Genomic DNA, 17784 nt, shown 5'->3' on the forward strand with positions numbered 1-17784 from the left:
ACACCAGAACCACCACCCCTATGTGGGGCCCATTATTCTGTATGGAGAACTATATTGCACCCATAATACTATATGGAGGACTATGTGGGGCCCATTATTTTGTATGGAGGATTATGAGGGGCCCATTATTCTGTTTGAAGGACTATGAGGATGCTCCCTTATCACCAGTTGCATAACTAGAGTCCGATTTGGACCTGGGTTCCCACCTTCATGTTGGTCAGATGTATGTTCCCTTGTAGCATTCTAGATCCTCTAAAGACATACGTTTTCACCCCCATGTAATAATGTCCCTCATCCTGTAATAATGTCTCCATCCAGTAACAATGTCTTCTGTGCTGTCCTCTTCCTGTAATCATGTCCCATATCATGTGCCCCTTCTTGTACAAATGTCCCCCATCCTGGGCCTCTTCCTGTAACAATGTCCTTATCCTGCCCCTTCCTGTAATAATATCCCCCTTCCTGTTATATTGTCCCCATTCTGACCCCTTCTTCTAATAATGTCCTCCATCCTTTGCACCTTCCTGTAATAATATCCCCATCCTAGACACATTCCAGTAATAATGTCCCTCATCCTGGTCTCTTTCTTGTAATGTCCTCGCTCTGCCGCTCTTTTCCAACACATTTAAATAAGAAATAAATGATTCTTGTTACCTTCCCCCACTCACATGATGTGCCACGTCCTTTTCCATATCCGGCGCAGAGGCCAGCAGCTGATGTAAGTTTGTCTGACACGGGCGGCACATGTCACTACCATGCTCTGCTGGTGACGGGCACATCGACGTCAGCTGCAGGCCACTGATTAGTCAGTGACGTATAATGCAGTGCAGAGAGTAGACACCAGCTAAAATAGGCACTGGTATCAGAGGGTCCCTCCAGCACAGGTCAAGTAGCGGTCAAAGAGTCACCATCACCGTTTTAGGTGTAAAAGATCATTAGAAAGGTCTCTGTATGTAACAACTCTGCTGGCATCACGGCATGGCCTCACATCTCTCACACTATCTTACCCACTGCTCCAGGCCATGATGTGGTTTCTGTTTCTTGCCAGCTCCATGTTCTGTGTCTCTGCTCTCTGCATGCTTCATAGTTCTGTGTATAGAGGGGCGGCGCCTGAACTCTCTGGTTCTTATAGGAATCAGGTGCATCTGTCCAATCTGTTCCTGACCAATTGCCAGGAGACCTCCAGTATTTAGTTCAGCTCCACCCAGTGGTCTGGGCCTGTGCAATGTGTTAGCTCAGTTAGTGTCTTGCTTCTGAGTTTGCCTGGCCTTGCTCTCAGTTACTCCCTCTCCGGAGGATTCTCTGTGTTATTTCCTTGGTCTTGTTGTCCGCCCACCAGGAGGCAGAATATCCTGGTCCCAGTGTCTTTGTCCTTGTGTCTTGTTCCATTGCCTTGTCTGCACTTAGTCTTATCTCGGTCTCCTAGTCTTTGGCTTCCTTCCCTGTTGTCTTTCCTTGTATTCTCAGTCTGCTTTCACTCCGCACTCTTGCAGCTCTGCCTGCTCTGTACCTTTGTGACTTTACCTCTGCTCCTCACTTCTGCGTTTCTGCTCCTTTCTACTCAGCTTATCTTCTGCTGTTGCAGTTATCCCTTGCTGCAGCTTCTCTCCACATTCTTTGTGGCTCTGCTCAGCTTTGCTGCAGAGACCCCTCCCGCAGCACCTCTCCGCTCCTTGCGGTTCTACCTGGCTCCGCTCCTTGCGGTTCTACCTGGCTCCGCTCCTTGCGGTTCTACCTGGCTCCGCTCCTTGCGGTTCTACCTGGCTCCGCTCCTTGCGGTTCTACCTGGCTCCGCTCCTTGCGGTTCTACCTGGCTCCGCTCCTTGCGGTTCTACCTGGCTCCGCTCCTTGCGGTTCTACCTGGCTCCGCTCCTTGCGGTTCTACCTGGCTCCGCTCCTTGCGGTTCTACCTGGCTCCGCTCCTTGCGGTTCTACCTGGCTCCGCTCCTTGCGGTTCTACTTCTCCTGCACTTGGCTCCGCCGCCAGCTCTTGGCTCCGCCTCCTGCCTGTCTGCACTTGGCTCCGCCTCCAGCTCTTGGCACCGCCTCCTGCGGTTTTGCACTTGGCTCCGCCTCCTGCTCTTGGCTTCGCCTCCTGCATTTCTGTTCTTGGCTCTAGCTCCTGTGCTTTCGCTCTGCATCCGCTCTTGCGGTCTTTATCTACTTATTCCTAGGTCCTCATGTCTGAACAGGTTCTTACCCGTTCTACATACCTGCCTGCAGACCGGTCCCTACCGGTTCTTCCAGTGTACCAGTCTTGTCCACCAGTCCTGCCAGAGAGCCAGCCGTGCCCGCCTGCCTACCAGAGAGCCAGCCGTGCCCGCCTGCCTGACAGTGTTCCTGTTGTACCCATCTGCCTGCCTATGTGCCAGCCGTGCCCGCTTGCTTGTCTATGTTCCGTTCCCCGGTGGGATCAGCAGCCACAACCAGACTCCACCCTGGAGTGGTACCTGGTAGCTTCCTATTGCACAAGTCTGACCTCACCATCAGAGGCTCCAGCGAACACCTAGGAAGCTACTTAGTTACGCCCCTTCCAGGGAGGTTTGGTCTGTGGTCCAGTGGGGCCACTCCCCCGCACGCCCGCGCCAACCAGTCTGGGCGCGAGCATGACAGTTTGCACAGGCCATGGCCTCCGCTGTATCCCATGTCCTACCGCTCGCATAGCATGATGAACTTTTTTCCTGCCCGTATGAGCAACCTGAAAAATTTGTTCCACCAAGGGTGGTTCAGATTGAAGAGACCTCTGACCCAATTATTGTCTCTAATACTCTCTTCAAGCAACTTCAGGCCTATGAGGAGGAGCACTACCCAGCTGACCCACCTAGGTTCTATGGGAATCCTGAAGAATGCCAGGGGTTCCTGAAGCAGTGCTTACGCTACATCCTGCAGAATGCAGCTTGTTTCCCCTCTGACTGGGTCAAGGTGGGTTACATCATGTCCTACCTGGCCGAAGATGCTCTAATATGGATAACTCCCCTCTGGGAAGCAGAGGATCCTATCGTCATGAACCTAGGGGCCTTCCTGGTGGCCTTCCGTAAAGTCTTTGACAAGCCTTGTCCTCCTGCTCCTGTTAAGTCTTCCCCATCTAGATCCGAGAGGCGCTCCAGACGGGCGAAACCCGTGAAGAAACCCCCACGTCAAGCCATGACCGTCTGTGACCCTCCTGTTCCTCTACCCGTTAAAGCAGCAACCTGTGTGAAGCCTAAGAAGGTTGATGAGAGTGGGCTGGCAAAGCAGCAGCCTGAAATCAGCCATAAGAAGGGCATACAATGTCGCTGCTGTTGTGAGGAACACCTGGATGGCCTCTGTCCAGGGGATCTTAAGCTCCAAAACCTCGGGCCAGTTGGAGAGGCTGCCCCTGGCGAGAGTACTTCCTCTCCATCTAAGTTAATGACTGTTTCTCTGCCTTCTGGGAGCTTTGGTGTGTCTAAGCCGCCTGTCATACGGAGTCGGTGTATGGTCTCCGTTCTTCAGCTTCAGAACCCAGTGTGGGCGTTGCCTGATAATGGCCGAACCCTGCTAAAGAGCAGTCTAGTCCTGCAAGGACAACTACAGCTCCAAGTTGGAGCCTTATACACGAAGAAGTTTGTTTTCCGTATGCTGTCTATTATGCCCATGGGTCATTCTAAGCCAAGGACTCTACCACCCGCTCTGGTCAAGAGTTGCAGTAAGGTGCTTCGTTTGAACTTACCCAGTCTTGAGAAGTGTCTGGTTCCCATGCGTCAAAGACACTCAGCAGTGACATCTTCTTCTGGTGGTCTGCTAGTCGTCGAGTCAAGCTGTGCTGACGTCACCGAAGATGGGGAAACGGTCACTATGTCTCCACACATCTCCAGCGACTATACCAGTAAACACTTAGTCGTCGAGTCAAGATGTGCTAATGTCACCGAAGATGGGGAAGCGGTGACTATCTCTCCACACATCTCCAACGACACTACCTGTATTCCGTTCCTAGGAACATCCCCGCCGCTTGGACGATTTCTTCTGGATAACGGGCAGAAGATGGTTCCTATGTTTGTACCTTCTGCGTCCTTGTGGCCGGCTGGTGAAGATTTCAAGACAGAAGTTTGTTCACCTCAATTTTTCTCTGGCCCGGTGGAGCTGATGCTCTCCACACTCATCTCTAGTGACTTTTCCTGTGTTCAGTATCCGGGAGCTTCTCTACTACCTGTTGGGCAAAATTTGAATCCTATGAGACGGTTTCCAGTTTCCAAGTGTCTGGCTGGTGAAGATATTAAGACGGTATCATTCAAGTCCCTGTTACCTATGTACCTGGAGGAGGTGGTCCTGCTCATTGTGGAAGCTAACCCTGTTGAGTACCAAAAGACTTTGTTTTCTGAGATACCTGGTGACCCTCCTGCCTTATTCTACTCTGAAGATGTCATGTTATCCTGGACTATGTGTGCTCCTATCCTTCTTCTACAAGTTATTCTGGCAAGCTTGAAGAAGAGGGGCCGTAAAGGGGGGGTACTGTAACAACTCTGCTGGCATCACGGCATGGCCTCACATCTCTCACACTATCTTACCCACTGCTCCAGGTCATGATGTGGTTTCTGTTTCTTGCCAGCTCCATGTTCTGTGTCTCTGCTCTCTGCATGCTTCATAGTTCTGTGTATAGAGGGGCGGCGCCTGAACTCTCTGGTTCTTATAGGAATCAGGTGCATCTGTCCAATCTGTTCCTGACCAATTGCCAGGAGACCTCCAGTATTTAGTTCAGCTCCACCCAGTGGTCTGGGCCTGTGCAATGTGTTAGCTCAGTTAGTGTCTTGCTTCTGAGTTTGCCTGGCCTTGCTCTCAGTTACTCCCTCTCCGGAGGATTCTCTGTGTTATTTCCTTGGTCTTGTTGTCCGCCCACCAGGAGGCAGTATATCCTGGTCCCAGTGTCTTTGTCCTTGTGTCTTGTTCCATTGCCTTGTCTGTACTTAGTCTTATCTCTGTCTCCTAGTCTTTGGCTTCCTTCCCTGTTGTCTTTCCTTGTATTCTCAGTCTGCTTTCACTCCGCACTCTTGCAGCACTGCCTGCTCTGTACCTTTGTGACTTTACCTCTGCTCCTCACTTCTGCGTTTCTGCTCCTTTCTACTCAGCTTATCTTCTGCTGTTGCAGTTATCCCTTGCTGCAGCTTCTCTCCACATTCTTTGTGGCTCTGCTCAGCTTTGCTGCAGAGACCCCTCCCGCAGCACCTCTCCGCTCCTTGCGGTTCTACCTGGCTCCGCTCCTTGCGGTTCTACCTGGCTCCGCTCCTTGCGGTTCTACCTGGCTCCGCTCCTTGCGGTTCTACCTGGCTCCGCTCCTTGCGGTTCTACCTGGCTCCGCTCCTTGCGGTTCTACCTGGCTCCGCTCCTTGCGGTTCTACCTGGCTCCGCTCCTTGCGGTTCTACCTGGCTCCGCTCCTTGCGGTTCTACCTGGCTCCGCTCCTTGCGGTTCTACCTGGCTCCGCTCCTTGCGGTTCTACCTGGCTCCGCTCCTTGCGGTTCTACCTGGCTCCGCTCCTTGCGGTTCTACTTCTCCTGCACTTGGCTCCGCCTCCAGCTCTTGGCTCCGCCTCCTGCCTGTCTGCACTTGGCTCCGCCTCCAGCTCTTGGCTCCGCCTCCTGCGGTTTTGCACTTGGCTCCGCCTCCTGCTCTTGGCTTCGCCTCCTGCATTTCTGTTCTTGGCTCTAGCTCCTGTGCTTTCGCTCTGCATCCGCTCTTGCGGTCTTTATCTACTTATTCCTAGGTCCTCGTGTCTGAACAGGTTCTTACCCGTTCTACATACCTGCCTGCAGACCGGTCCCTACCGGTTCTTCCAGTGTACCAGTCTTGTCCACCAGTCCTGCCAGAGAGCCAGCCGTGCCCGCCTGCCTACCAGAGAGCCAGCCGTGCCCGCCTGCCTGACAGTGTTCCTGTTGTACCCGTCTGTCTGCCTATGTGCCAGCCGTGCCCGCTTGCTTGTCTATGTTCCGTTCCCCGGTGGGATCAGCAGCCACAACCAGACTCCACCCTGGAGTGGTACCTGGTAGCTTCCTATTGCACAAGTCTGACCTCACCATCAGAGGCTCCAGCGAACACCTAGGAAGCTACTTAGTTACGCCCCTTCCAGGGAGGTTTGGTCTGTGGTCCAGTGGGGCCACTCCCCCGCACGCCCGCGCCAACCTGTCTGGGCGCGAGCATGACACTGTACTGTCCCTTTATATATTTGTACATTATAATAAGATTGCCTCTTAGTGATGGGCAGACCCATGGATGTTTGGGTCTGTCAGGTTCTGCCGAACATTAAAATAAAGTTTGGTTCAGGTACCAGAACAGTATCCCAACTTGAATCCAAACCTGGAACCCTTTCAAATTAATGGGGGGTCCAAACATCTGGCGTTTCCCACACTGTCATCTGTATGAGAGCGCGAGAAATACTGGCTTTGATTGGCGGTAAGTTTGTTACTGCCGGTCAGAGCGCTGCGGTTCCCACACAGATGAGAGCATGTGAGAGAGCAGCTTTGACCTGTGGTGAAAAGGCGACCTCCGGTGGCTGATAGCAGCGAGACTAGGCGTACGATGTTGAGAGTATTCACCAGCCGGAGTATGTGCGATAAATAAATAAAAAAATGGTATGCAGTCCACTCTATTCTTGATAACCTGTGCAGGTAAAGTTGACCGATGCAGGCTGCAGCCCTCAGCGTTATCTTGGCTCGATATCAAAAATAGAGCGGTCCCCACGCTGTTTTTTAAAAAAAAAAAAATTATTTAAATAATTTCAAAAATGACGTGAGGTCCCCCTTCATTTTTTGACAACCAGCCAAGCTAAAGCAGACAGCTGGAGGCTGGTATTCTTAGACTGAGAAAGGGCCACGGATATTGGCTCTCCTAGCCTAAAAATAGCAGCCCGCATCTATTAGATGCTCCAATTTTGGCATTTTGCCCAGCTCTTCCTACATGCCCGGGTGCGGTGGCAAGCGGGGTAATAGTTGTGGGGTTGATGTCAGAAGGTACAAAGGAAGTTATCGACCGGTCAGAAACTGTTTGAGAGTTTTGATTTGGCCACAATAGGAACAGGCAGAGACGAAATCTATGATATCCTTATTATTATTCCAATAATGTCTGGAAATGAGGAGTGCCGTCTTCTTCTGGCAAGGGCAGCCAATTTAGGCGATTGACCACACAGAAGGACCCGCTTCCAATATGGCTCAGCAACGTAAGTCTTACCGAAGGGGAGGTGAGACAAATCTAACAAATCTAACTTAGCGTTGTCACACTTCAATATTACACTGAAGAATGCCCTGGATGAAGCAGCACCTTCTACACGCAGAAAGACCCGACACAGACAACGGCAGCCCTGGCACACTATGCAAACACGCTTTCTCCAGCGTTGCTCAAGGTGTGCAGAGCGGCAGTGGAGAAAATCTCTCTTAGCAGAAGACTTCATCCACTATAAGTTCATGCTCAAAACCTATAACTCTGCCCTTTCTCTGGCCAAACAATCCCACTTCACGACCCTCATCACCTCACTATCCAACAACCCAAAACGACTTTTTGAAACCTTAAACTCCCTCCTGAAACCTAATGTACAGGCCCCCATCTCCAATCTCAGTGGTGAGGATCTGGCCACTTATTTCCTAGAAAAAATCAACCACATCCATCAGGATATCTCGGCCCAATCTCCTCAGTGCCTGGATCCCTTTCCCTGCCGCACCTCAAGCTCATTAGACATCTTTGAGCCTGTCTCAGAAGAAGAAGTTTCCAAGCTCCTCGCTTCTGCTCGGCCTACAACCTGCAATAGTGATCCCATTCCTTCACCTCTCCTGCAGTCTCTCTCACCAGTGGTCACCACTCACCGACTAAAATGTTTAACCTCTCTCTTTCTTCAGGTATCTTTCCCTCCTCATTTAAACATGCCATCATTACCCCTTTACTGAAAAAGCCATCCCTGGACCAGAACTGCACGGCTAGCTACAGACCTGTCTCTAACCTTTCCTTCATCTCTAAACTCCTGGAACGCTTGGTCCACTCCCGTCTAATCCGCTATCTCTCGGATAACTCTCTTCTTGACCCCTTACAATCTGGTTTCCGCTCTTTACACTCCACTGAAACTGCCCTCACTAAAGTCTCTAATGATCTAATAACAGCTAGATCCAAAGGTCATTGCTCCCTACTGATTCTCCTGGATCCTTGCCGCATTTGATACTGTGGATCACCAGCTCCTTCTCACTATGCTCCGCTCCATAGGCCTCAAGGACACCACCCTCTCCTGGTTCTCCTCCTACCTCTCTGACTGCTCTTTCACTGTATCTTTTGCCGGCTCCTCTTCCTCTCCTCGTCCCCTTACTATCAGGGTTCCGCAGGGCTCAGTCCTGGGCCCCCTCCTTTTCTATCTATACACTGCCCCTATTGGACAAACAATCAGCAGATTTGGGTTCCACTACCATCTCTATGCTGACGACACCCAATTATACACTTCTTCCCCTGACATCACCCCCACTCTAATTCAAAATACCAAGGATTGTCTGTCTGCTGTCTCTAACATCATGTCCTCCCTCTATCTGAAACTAAATCTCTCCAAAACTGAACTTCTTGTGTTTCTCCCTTCTACTAACCTCACTCTACCCAACATCGAAATTACCCTGGAGGGTTCAACCATAACTCCCAAGCAGCATGCCCGCTGTCTTGGGGTCATATTTGACACCGAACTTTCCTTTACTCCCTATATCTGATCACTCACTCGCTCTTGTCACCTGCATCTTAAAAACATCTCCAGAATCCGACCTTTTCTCACCTTTGAAACTGCTAAGACTCTTACTATCGCTCTTATTCATTCTCGTCTGGACTACTGCAACTCTCTTCTGATCAGTCTCCCTCTTTCCAAACTTTCTCCTCTTCAATCCATCTTGAATGCGGCAGCCAGGGTCATATTTCTGTCCAGCCGCTTCACCGATGCCTCCAACTTGTGCCAGTCATTACACTGGCTACCCATTCCTACAGGGTCCAGTATAAACTCATCTCTCTCACCCACAAAGCTCTCCACAGTTCTGCACCACCTTATATCTCCTCTCTCATCTCCGTCTATCGCCCTACACGTGCCCTCCGTTCTACAAATGACCTAAGACTAACATCCCCCGTAATCCAAACCTCGCACCTCCGTCTCCAAGACTTCTCTCGTGCTGCGCCAGCTCTCTGGAATGCACTTCCCCAGACGATCAGACTGATACCTAGCCCCGACCTGTTTAAGCGCGCTTTAAAAACCCATCTCTTCAAACAAGCCTACCACATCAACTACTCAGTAAACTAACTTTGCCCTGTTCCCTCCTTCCAAATATTATTCTGAATCTGCACCCTACTATTCATCTGTCTCCACACCCTCCACGCACATGATAACTGCACTTGATACTTGACTATTGCACTTAAACACACGGGCTGATGACCGGGTCATGCAGCTTTATATGAAAATCCCTATTTATTATAATTGCCAGACCTGAAATAACAAGCACTTTTCACCTATTGTGTCCCCTCCATTTCCTTGCAGATTGTAAGCTTGCGAGCAGGGACCTCACCCCTAATGTCACTGTTTAAATTGTCTTAACTTGTACTGAATTTATTGTCTGTACATGTCCCCGCTTAATTGTAAAGTGCCGCGGAATATGTTGGCGCTATATAAATAAAAATTATTATTATATTATTATTATAACAGACCGTAATTCTTTTGGAGTACTCAATAATGTGATCAGAAGAGAGAAACGATCTGGAGTGCGTGTGCCTTGACATTTTTATCAGCCGGCTGGAAGTGGAGAGTAAAGTTGAAGCAGGCGAAGAACAGAGACCACCTGGCCTGTTGTGGATTAAGCCATTCAGCAGACTGCAGATAGGCTAGATTCTTGTGGTCCATGTAGATAACCACTGGCTGCAAAGTGCCATCCAGCAAGAATCGCCACTCCTGCAGCTGCAGTTTTATCACTAGCAGTTCCTGATCGGCAATCTATTATGTTTTGGAGCAGAGAAGATTTTGGAAAAGAAACCGTAGGTCACCATGCGGCCGGATGAAGACTTCGGGGTAAGAACGGCTCCGGACCCTGAGGAAGAATAATCCGCCTCCATAAAGAACTGCTTATTATTGTCCAGACAATGCACACAGGAGCAGAGGAGATGGCCTGTTTTAATGGCACAAAGGCACTTTCAGCCTCAGGAGTTCATATCTTAGGATTGGTCCCCTTGCAGGTCAGGACAAAGGTAGCAGCCCAGGAGGAGAAATGGGGATGAGCTGGCTGTAGTAATTTGCAAATCCGAGAAACTGCTGGATAGCTTTCAAACCATATGGACGGGGCCACTTCAGCTCGGCGGACACTTTCTCTAGATCCATCCTCAGGCCAGTCTCAGAGGTAATGTATCCAAGAAACGGAAGAGAAGTCTGCTCAAAGACACACTTTTCATATTTGGCATACAGACTGTTCTTCCTTAACCTCTGCAGAATCTGGTGAACAGCTGTTCGGTGTGAAGACAGATCGGGGAAAAACACCAAGATATCGTCCAAGTACACTACTACACGTGTAGAGAAGATCCCGGAAGATGTCATTCACCAGTTTTTGAAAGACTGCATTACAGAATCCAAACGACATTACCCAATACTCGTAGTGGCCATCACTAGAATTAAAGGCCGTTCTCCATTGATCTCCCTGGTGAATCCAAATCAGTTTTTTGCCATCCTTTTCTTTTGCTTTACAAAGAAGAATGCTGCTCCAGCTCGGGAGGAAGATTACCAGATGAATTCCCTAGCAAGATTCTCTTTAACATATACGGACATGGCTCGAGTCTGTCTGTGACAAGAGGTAGATTCGACCTCGTAGAGGAGATGCTCCTGAAAGAAGAACAATAGTACAGTCATTTGGTCTATGAGGTGGTAATGTCTCAGCTTCCTTCTTGTCAAAGACGTTGACATACTAGTATGGCACAAGCTAGCCTGTCAAGTTGGATGGAGAGCCCGAGATCGAGCAGGACGAATGGTAAGTAGACAAGTCTCATGGCACTCCTCAACTGAGTACTTTTCCGGATCTCCGATCCAAGATAGGTTCGTGTCTCCGCTGCCAAGGCAGACCTAGTAGCAGAGTGTGAGACAGACCAGACAGCATGTAGATAGAGGAATCTTGTCTGAGTGTATCATCTCTACATGAAGTAGAGTAGTTCGGTAACAAACAGGATGTTCTTGGAAAAGGGTCTCCCATCCACCGAGGAAACCACCAACGGATCCTGTAGACGTGTCGGGATTATATATTGCTTCACAACGGCCTGTTGGATGAGATTACCTGAGGAATGTTGCTGCAGGAGAAGAATACCATCAAATTCAGCGATGGAGAGGTGTGTCTCCCGCTCAGGGTAACCTCTCCAACTGGCCCTAGGCTCTGGAATTTCCCGGTTTCTCTGGGCAGAATCGAATAAGATGTTCATGGCTGCCACAATAGAAGAATTTAAATTCTGCATGGCAAGCTTCCTGATGATACTTAGCCATCTTCACCTGGTCGATCTGCATGGAGTCTAGGGGAGGTGCCAAAGTTGAGGCTTGCTGTATGATCGGCCTTTTGAAGGTGAGAGCTAGGCGCACAGATCTTCTTTCGCGGATCACCTCTTTGAATCGCTCCTGAAACCTGATGTCTATCTTGGTTGCCAAGGACACCAGGTCATCCAGCAAGGTGGCTATATCATGACTGGCCAGCTCATCCTTGATTTGCCCAGAAAGGCCTTCCCAGAATGTAAGTCACTAGAGCCTCATTATTCCAGGTGAGCTCGGACAACCGGGTGCGAAAATGAACAGCGTACTGGCCCACTGTTAGGTTACCCTGACGCAGCCTGAGTAGCAAAGATGTCAAGACCTTCCGTAGTGCCTTTGAAAAGGACTGGAGGTTCGACACAACGGTTCCCTTTCTCCCATAGGGGATTGAACCAGGCCATAGCTTCACCAGAGAGATGGGACATGATGAAAGCTACTTTGGCCCGTTCGGAAATGAATTGGTGAGCCAAGAGTTTGAAGTGCAGCATAATAAACCCCTGACATAGGGCAGAGTCACCGCCATTTGGAGCTGACAGATGGGGTCCGGAGCCGGGCCCATATCTGGCAGGCTGTTGGATCGCAGCCAAAGTGATGGCAGCTTGGGTAGGTGCGGACACCGCAGGGGTTGTCAGCGTATCAAGATGGAAGACTGTCTGCAGGTAGGAGAGTATTTTTATCCTGCTGCTCCTTCTGACGGGAGACCTCCTGGTACAAATCTGAGAAAAGGGAGGCCTGAGAATCAGTGGATTCCATGGCCTGGACAAACTGTAACGGAAATGGTGGAACTACAGTGCCGTGGTCCGAGGAAAGCCTGGAGGGTCGTGACTATGTGAGCACCTGACTCTTCACTAGAACCCCTGATGGTGGGTTTAGACTTGGCTCCCGTTAAACACCAGGTGCTACTCCAGGACAGATCATGGATATACGGCAGCTGACCCTCAAGGGACTGGTCGCAGGAATGGCCCAGAGGAAGGAACAGCAGATGAAGGTAGGCTCGGAAGGAACACAGGGACCACGGATATAGACAGGACCGGTTAGTATACAGAAGCACTGGTAGGAGCAGGCTGAACCGGCTGGTAGACGTATGAGTTCTAGTATGGGCGGACTAAACCGGCTGATATACAGATGAGCACTTACAGGTGCGGACTGGATTGGCTGAAACTGAGATATACAAGCAAGTACAGGCAGACAGGTAAAGAACAGGGCTAACTAACCACGTTGCTTAGGCACCTCCATGCTAGAGGAGATGCCTTAAATAAAACGTCACCCAGCTATTGGCTGGGGACACTTTAGCATGATGCACGCGGCCCCTTTAAGAAAGAGGGAGCGCGCAAATGCGACCTAACCACAGTGCCCGGGGATCTGCTCGACAAGCGCGCACCCCGGGCAGCAGCAGGCACGGAGGAGGGAAGAAGTTCAGCACCGGGACTGTGGCACTGAGTAAGCTTGTGTCCCTACAGGGGAAGAGGGGCAACATGCAGGGATGCCGTCGCTACAGAGAGCAGTCACATCAGTGATGTGACCACTCTCCATGTCAGCCTGAACACACTGAGCAAAACATGGAAAGTTCTGCATGTGATCGGCGGTAACCTTGATGATGTCACCGCAGGTCACAGACAGAGCTTTTCACACTCTGCTCAGTATGAGCCGCCAGACGTGGAGAAGTAATCGCTCTCCAAACCATCCGCATCATCATGGGACATGGCTATTAATGGATTATCGGTGGAGAAGTGAGTATAACTTTGCTTTTTTCTTTTAATTTTTTGTGAGTAAATTGGTAAAAGATGGTTTTTATTTCAAATAAATTAGTCTTTTTTTTTTTTTTATTACATTTGACTATGTGGTATTAATGGTTATATCTTATAGATAAAACAGCTGACATCAACCCCACAACTATTACCCCGCTTGCCACAGCAACAGGGCAAGTGGGAAGAGTTAGACAATGCGTCAAAGCTGGCGCATCTAATAGATGGGGCGGCTGTGGGCTGCTATTTTTAGGCTAGTGAGGGCCAATATCCATTCTGAGAATACCAGCCCTCAGCTGTCTGCTTTAGCTTGGATGGTTGTCAAAATTAGTTTGGGCCCACTCTTTTAAATAAAAAAAAAAAAAAAAAATTTAAATGATTAAAAAAAAATGGTATGAAGACTCCTCTATCTACTATATAATTGTCTAAGGGTCACTTCCGTCCTTCTGTCTGTCTGGCCGCTCCTTACTCCCCGCAGTCAGTGCCCAGCGCCCGCATACTCCCTCCGGTCACCGCTGACACAGGGTTAATGCCGGCGGTAACGGACCGCGTTATGCCGCGGGTAACGCACTCTGTTACCGCTGCTATTAACCCTGTGTGTCCCCAACTTTTTACTATTGATGCTGCCTATGCGGCATCAATAGTAAAAAATGTAATGTTAAAAATAATAAAAAAACAAAAAACCTGCTATACTCACCCTCCGTTGTCCGCCGAGCCGCTCGCGCCGGCCGCCATCTTCCGTTCCCGGCGATGCATTGCGAAATTACCCAGAAGACTTAGCGGTCTCGCATCCTGGGAACGGAAGATGGCGGCAGCCACGCGCCCATCGGCACAGCGCCGTTGGATCCCAGGAGGCGAGTATGTAACTGTATTTTATTTTATTTATTTTTTTTTAACAGGGATATGGCGCCCACACTTCTGTATACTACGTGGGCTGTTATATACTACATGGCTGCTATATACTACGTAGGCAGTACTATATACTACATGGCTGTTATATACTACGTGGGCAGTGCTATATACTACATGGCTGCTGTATACTACGTGGGCAGTACTATATACTACATGGCTGCTATATACTACGTGGGCAGTACTATATACTACATGGCTGCTGTATACTACGTGGGCAGTACTATATACTACATGGCTGCTATATACTACGTGGGCAGTACTATATACTACATGGCTGCTATATACTACGTGGGCAGTACTATATATTACATGGCTGCTGTATACTACGTGGGCAGTACTATATACTACATGGCTGCTGTATACTACGTGGGCAGTACTATATACTACATGGCTGCTGTATACTATGTGGGCAGTACTATATACTACATGGCTGCTAAATACTACGTGGGCAAACCTATATACTACATGGCTGCTATATACTACGTGGGCAGTACTATATACTACATGGCTGCTATATACTACGTGGGCAGTACTATATACTACATGGCTGCTGTATACTACGTGGGCAGTACTATATACTACATGGCTGTTATATACTACGTGGGCAGTGCTATATACTACATGGCTGCTGTATACTACGTGGGCAGTACTATATACTACATGGCTGCTATATACTACGTGGGCAGTACTATATACTACATGGCTGCTGTATACTACGTGGGCAGTACTATATACTACATGGCTGCTATATACTACGTGGGCAGTACTATATACTACATGGCTGCTATATACTACGTGGGCAGTACTATATATTACATGGCTGCTGTATACTACGTGGGCAGTACTATATACTACATGGCTGCTGTATACTACGTGGGCAGTACTATATACTACATGGCTGCTGTATACTATGTGGGCAGTACTATATACTACATGGCTGCTAAATACTACGTGGGCAATACTATATACTACATGGCTGCTATATACTACGTGGGCAGTACTATATACTACATGGCTGCTGTATACTACGTGGCCTGTGTTAGATACTGCGTGGGCTGCATTATATACTACATGGCTGCTATATACTACGTGGGCACTGCTATATACTACATGGCTGCTATATACTACGTGGCCAGTGTTACATACTATGTGGCCTGCGTTTTGTACTGCGTGGCCTGTGTTATATACTATGTCGCCTGTGTTATATACTACATGGCTGCTATATACTGCGTGGGCTGTGTTATATATTGCGTGGCCTGTATTAACGCATCAGGTATTCTACAATATGTATGTATATAGCAGCCACATACTATATAGCACAGGCCACATACTATTTGTATGCTATATACTACATGGCTCCTATATACCAGGTGGCCTGTGCTATATACTATGCGGCTGCTATATACATACATATTCTAGAATACCCGATGCGTTGGAATCGGGCCACCATCTAGTTTTTTATAACCAGCCAAGATAAAGCTCACAGCTGGGGGCCGCGACGGTCAGTTTTGCATTCGCTGGTTATCAAAAATGGAAGGAACTGCACATCTGGTTTTTTTTTATTTTGTTCAGGCTGCCAAACCTGAACAGTAACATGGACTTCCTGGAGTCTCTGCAAAAGCAAAATGGTAGAAACTGTTAATGAAGAATATTTAGAAGGTTTCTTGACATTCTATTTAGGAAATAAATGCAAAAGTAAAAATCCTGTGTGTAGATGTACATAGCTCTAAAAGTTTATGGAAAGACTAATGGCATAATAAAAAATCTGAACTATGAGCCAAGTGAATACATGTGAGACATGCAGCCGCGGGGACTCCCAACATATTATTCGAGCACACCGAAGACATTCAGTTAGCACACGAGCATGCTCGGATAACAGCTTATCAGTGCACGTTCGCTCATCACTATTGTCCATGTCTGTAGGCTATAGGAGCAGATCTACAAAGCAACAAACTCCGACGTCATCCTGTGGTGGTCAAAGCGGTCAGACCCCACACAGATCAGTCTTAGAATAACTCTGCTTATTGGGTATAACAGTGCCTAATCTTTATGCTCCTGACTATATGATGTTAGCAAATCACTAATATCCTATGTTGTGCTACCTTTACTTGTCTTATGAATCCTAATGTTACATATATATCTCATTTTACTAATTTAACCCTTGTACTTGTACAATTGTGTAAGTATAATGCTGAACCTAACACTCTTTTCTTCTCTATTCTGTCTTTTCTTCCTCTGTGCTGTCTTCCCCGGATATTGCTGCAGGAGGATAAAGTGGTTAGAATAATTTCTTATCTTATTTTTCCATACTATTTCACCATTATCAATCCATTCCTAACACTGTTATATTGGGTTATTTATTTTATGTTGATGCATGTTTCTGTGTATGAATATCCCAAATATTTAATTCACCTATTGTGCAATCTCCTGTGGCTTCCAATCATGTGGCCGCTATCGGTGGAGAGGTGGTTGAGCATGCGCTGCTCTCCGTTGACTTCTACTGGAGTTCCTAAAACAGCCAAGCCTATATTTTTTTACTACCGTACAAATCAATATAAAGCAGACTATGCGCAACCACCTTTCCACTGACGGCATCCGAGAAACCTACCCCATTCTGCAGATAAGGGCAGGACCCACATCTGTCAGACTATTATTTTACATGTCTGAAATGAAAATAGCCCTTTAAGTCCTTGGGTTGCTTGTTTTAAGCTGGTTGACAATGTGGCAGCCATTAAAGGTGCTGTCTGGGACTTTAACCGCTGATGGTCCATCCTTAGGATAGGTCATCATTGTGTGATCGGTGGGGGTGCAGCACCTGGAACCCCTGTCGATCAGTTTTGCCCGCTCTGTTACGGAGCTGCATAGCTCTGTCGACGGAATAGTGACAGCAATGGGGTACTGTATCCACCCCCTACTGATTTGAGTAGGTGATGGATGTTCAGTACCCATCAATAGCCACTATACGGTCCATGGAGCTGTGCTATGCATCTCCGTCCGCCACCGGAATTGATTGTCAGGGGTTCCGGGTGTCACACCTCCACCGATCAGACATTGATGACTTATCCTAAGGATAGGCCATCAATATTAAGGTTCCGGACAACCCCTTTAAATCACGAAGAGATGTCGCTAAGCTTTCACATAATCTTGAACGTGGTATATGTGGTATTGTATCAGTATGGAGTACGTGCCATATCTTGGCTGATACTTAAATACAGGTGCGACACAATGGTCGACTGTCATTGACACCAAGAAAACGTCTAAAATGTTATCAAACAAAATGTAGATACCAGGTCTGCAACAGAATTAAAATCAATTATCTAATATTTTGTAGGTTCTTCAGTGGCACAAAAATATCTTTTTATTTTTTTATTTTTCATCCAGGCATGGACTCCATGAGGTCTTTGCATTAATTTTTTTTAGCAACTTTCTGCTGTAGGACCACTTCTGTGTGTTCGGAAAAGGCGGTACTTATGACTATGGGCAGCTATGACTGTCACCGGTTTACCGGTTGTCCTTTCTTGGACCACTTTTAGTAAGAACTAATATCCACATATGAGGAACACCCTACCAGACCCGCCATTTAGGAGATCTATACATTTCAGTTTCACCATTATCAATGTTGCTA

At 48.2% G+C, this 17784-nt stretch overlaps 1 protein-coding gene across 46 annotated transcripts in view; it reads left to right on the forward strand.

The window, feature by feature from the left end:
- RIMS2 (regulating synaptic membrane exocytosis 2) overlaps positions 1–17784 on the forward strand; it is a 618543-nt gene that overhangs the window by 112998 nt on the left and 487761 nt on the right. For 40 of the 46 annotated variants that reach the window (XM_077271021.1, XM_077271056.1, XM_077271022.1 and 37 more), the window contains one exon: positions 16425–16436. The exons of the other annotated variants lie outside the window; for them this stretch is intronic. In XM_077271021.1, the coding sequence (XP_077127136.1) occupies positions 16425–16436 (12 nt within the window). The remainder of the gene's footprint in view (positions 1–16424; positions 16437–17784) is intronic. 46 annotated transcript variants of the gene reach the window in all.

This window comes from Ranitomeya variabilis, chromosome 6, assembly GCF_051348905.1.
Source record: "Ranitomeya variabilis isolate aRanVar5 chromosome 6, aRanVar5.hap1, whole genome shotgun sequence".
Lineage (NCBI taxonomy): Eukaryota > Metazoa > Chordata > Amphibia > Anura > Dendrobatidae > Ranitomeya > Ranitomeya variabilis.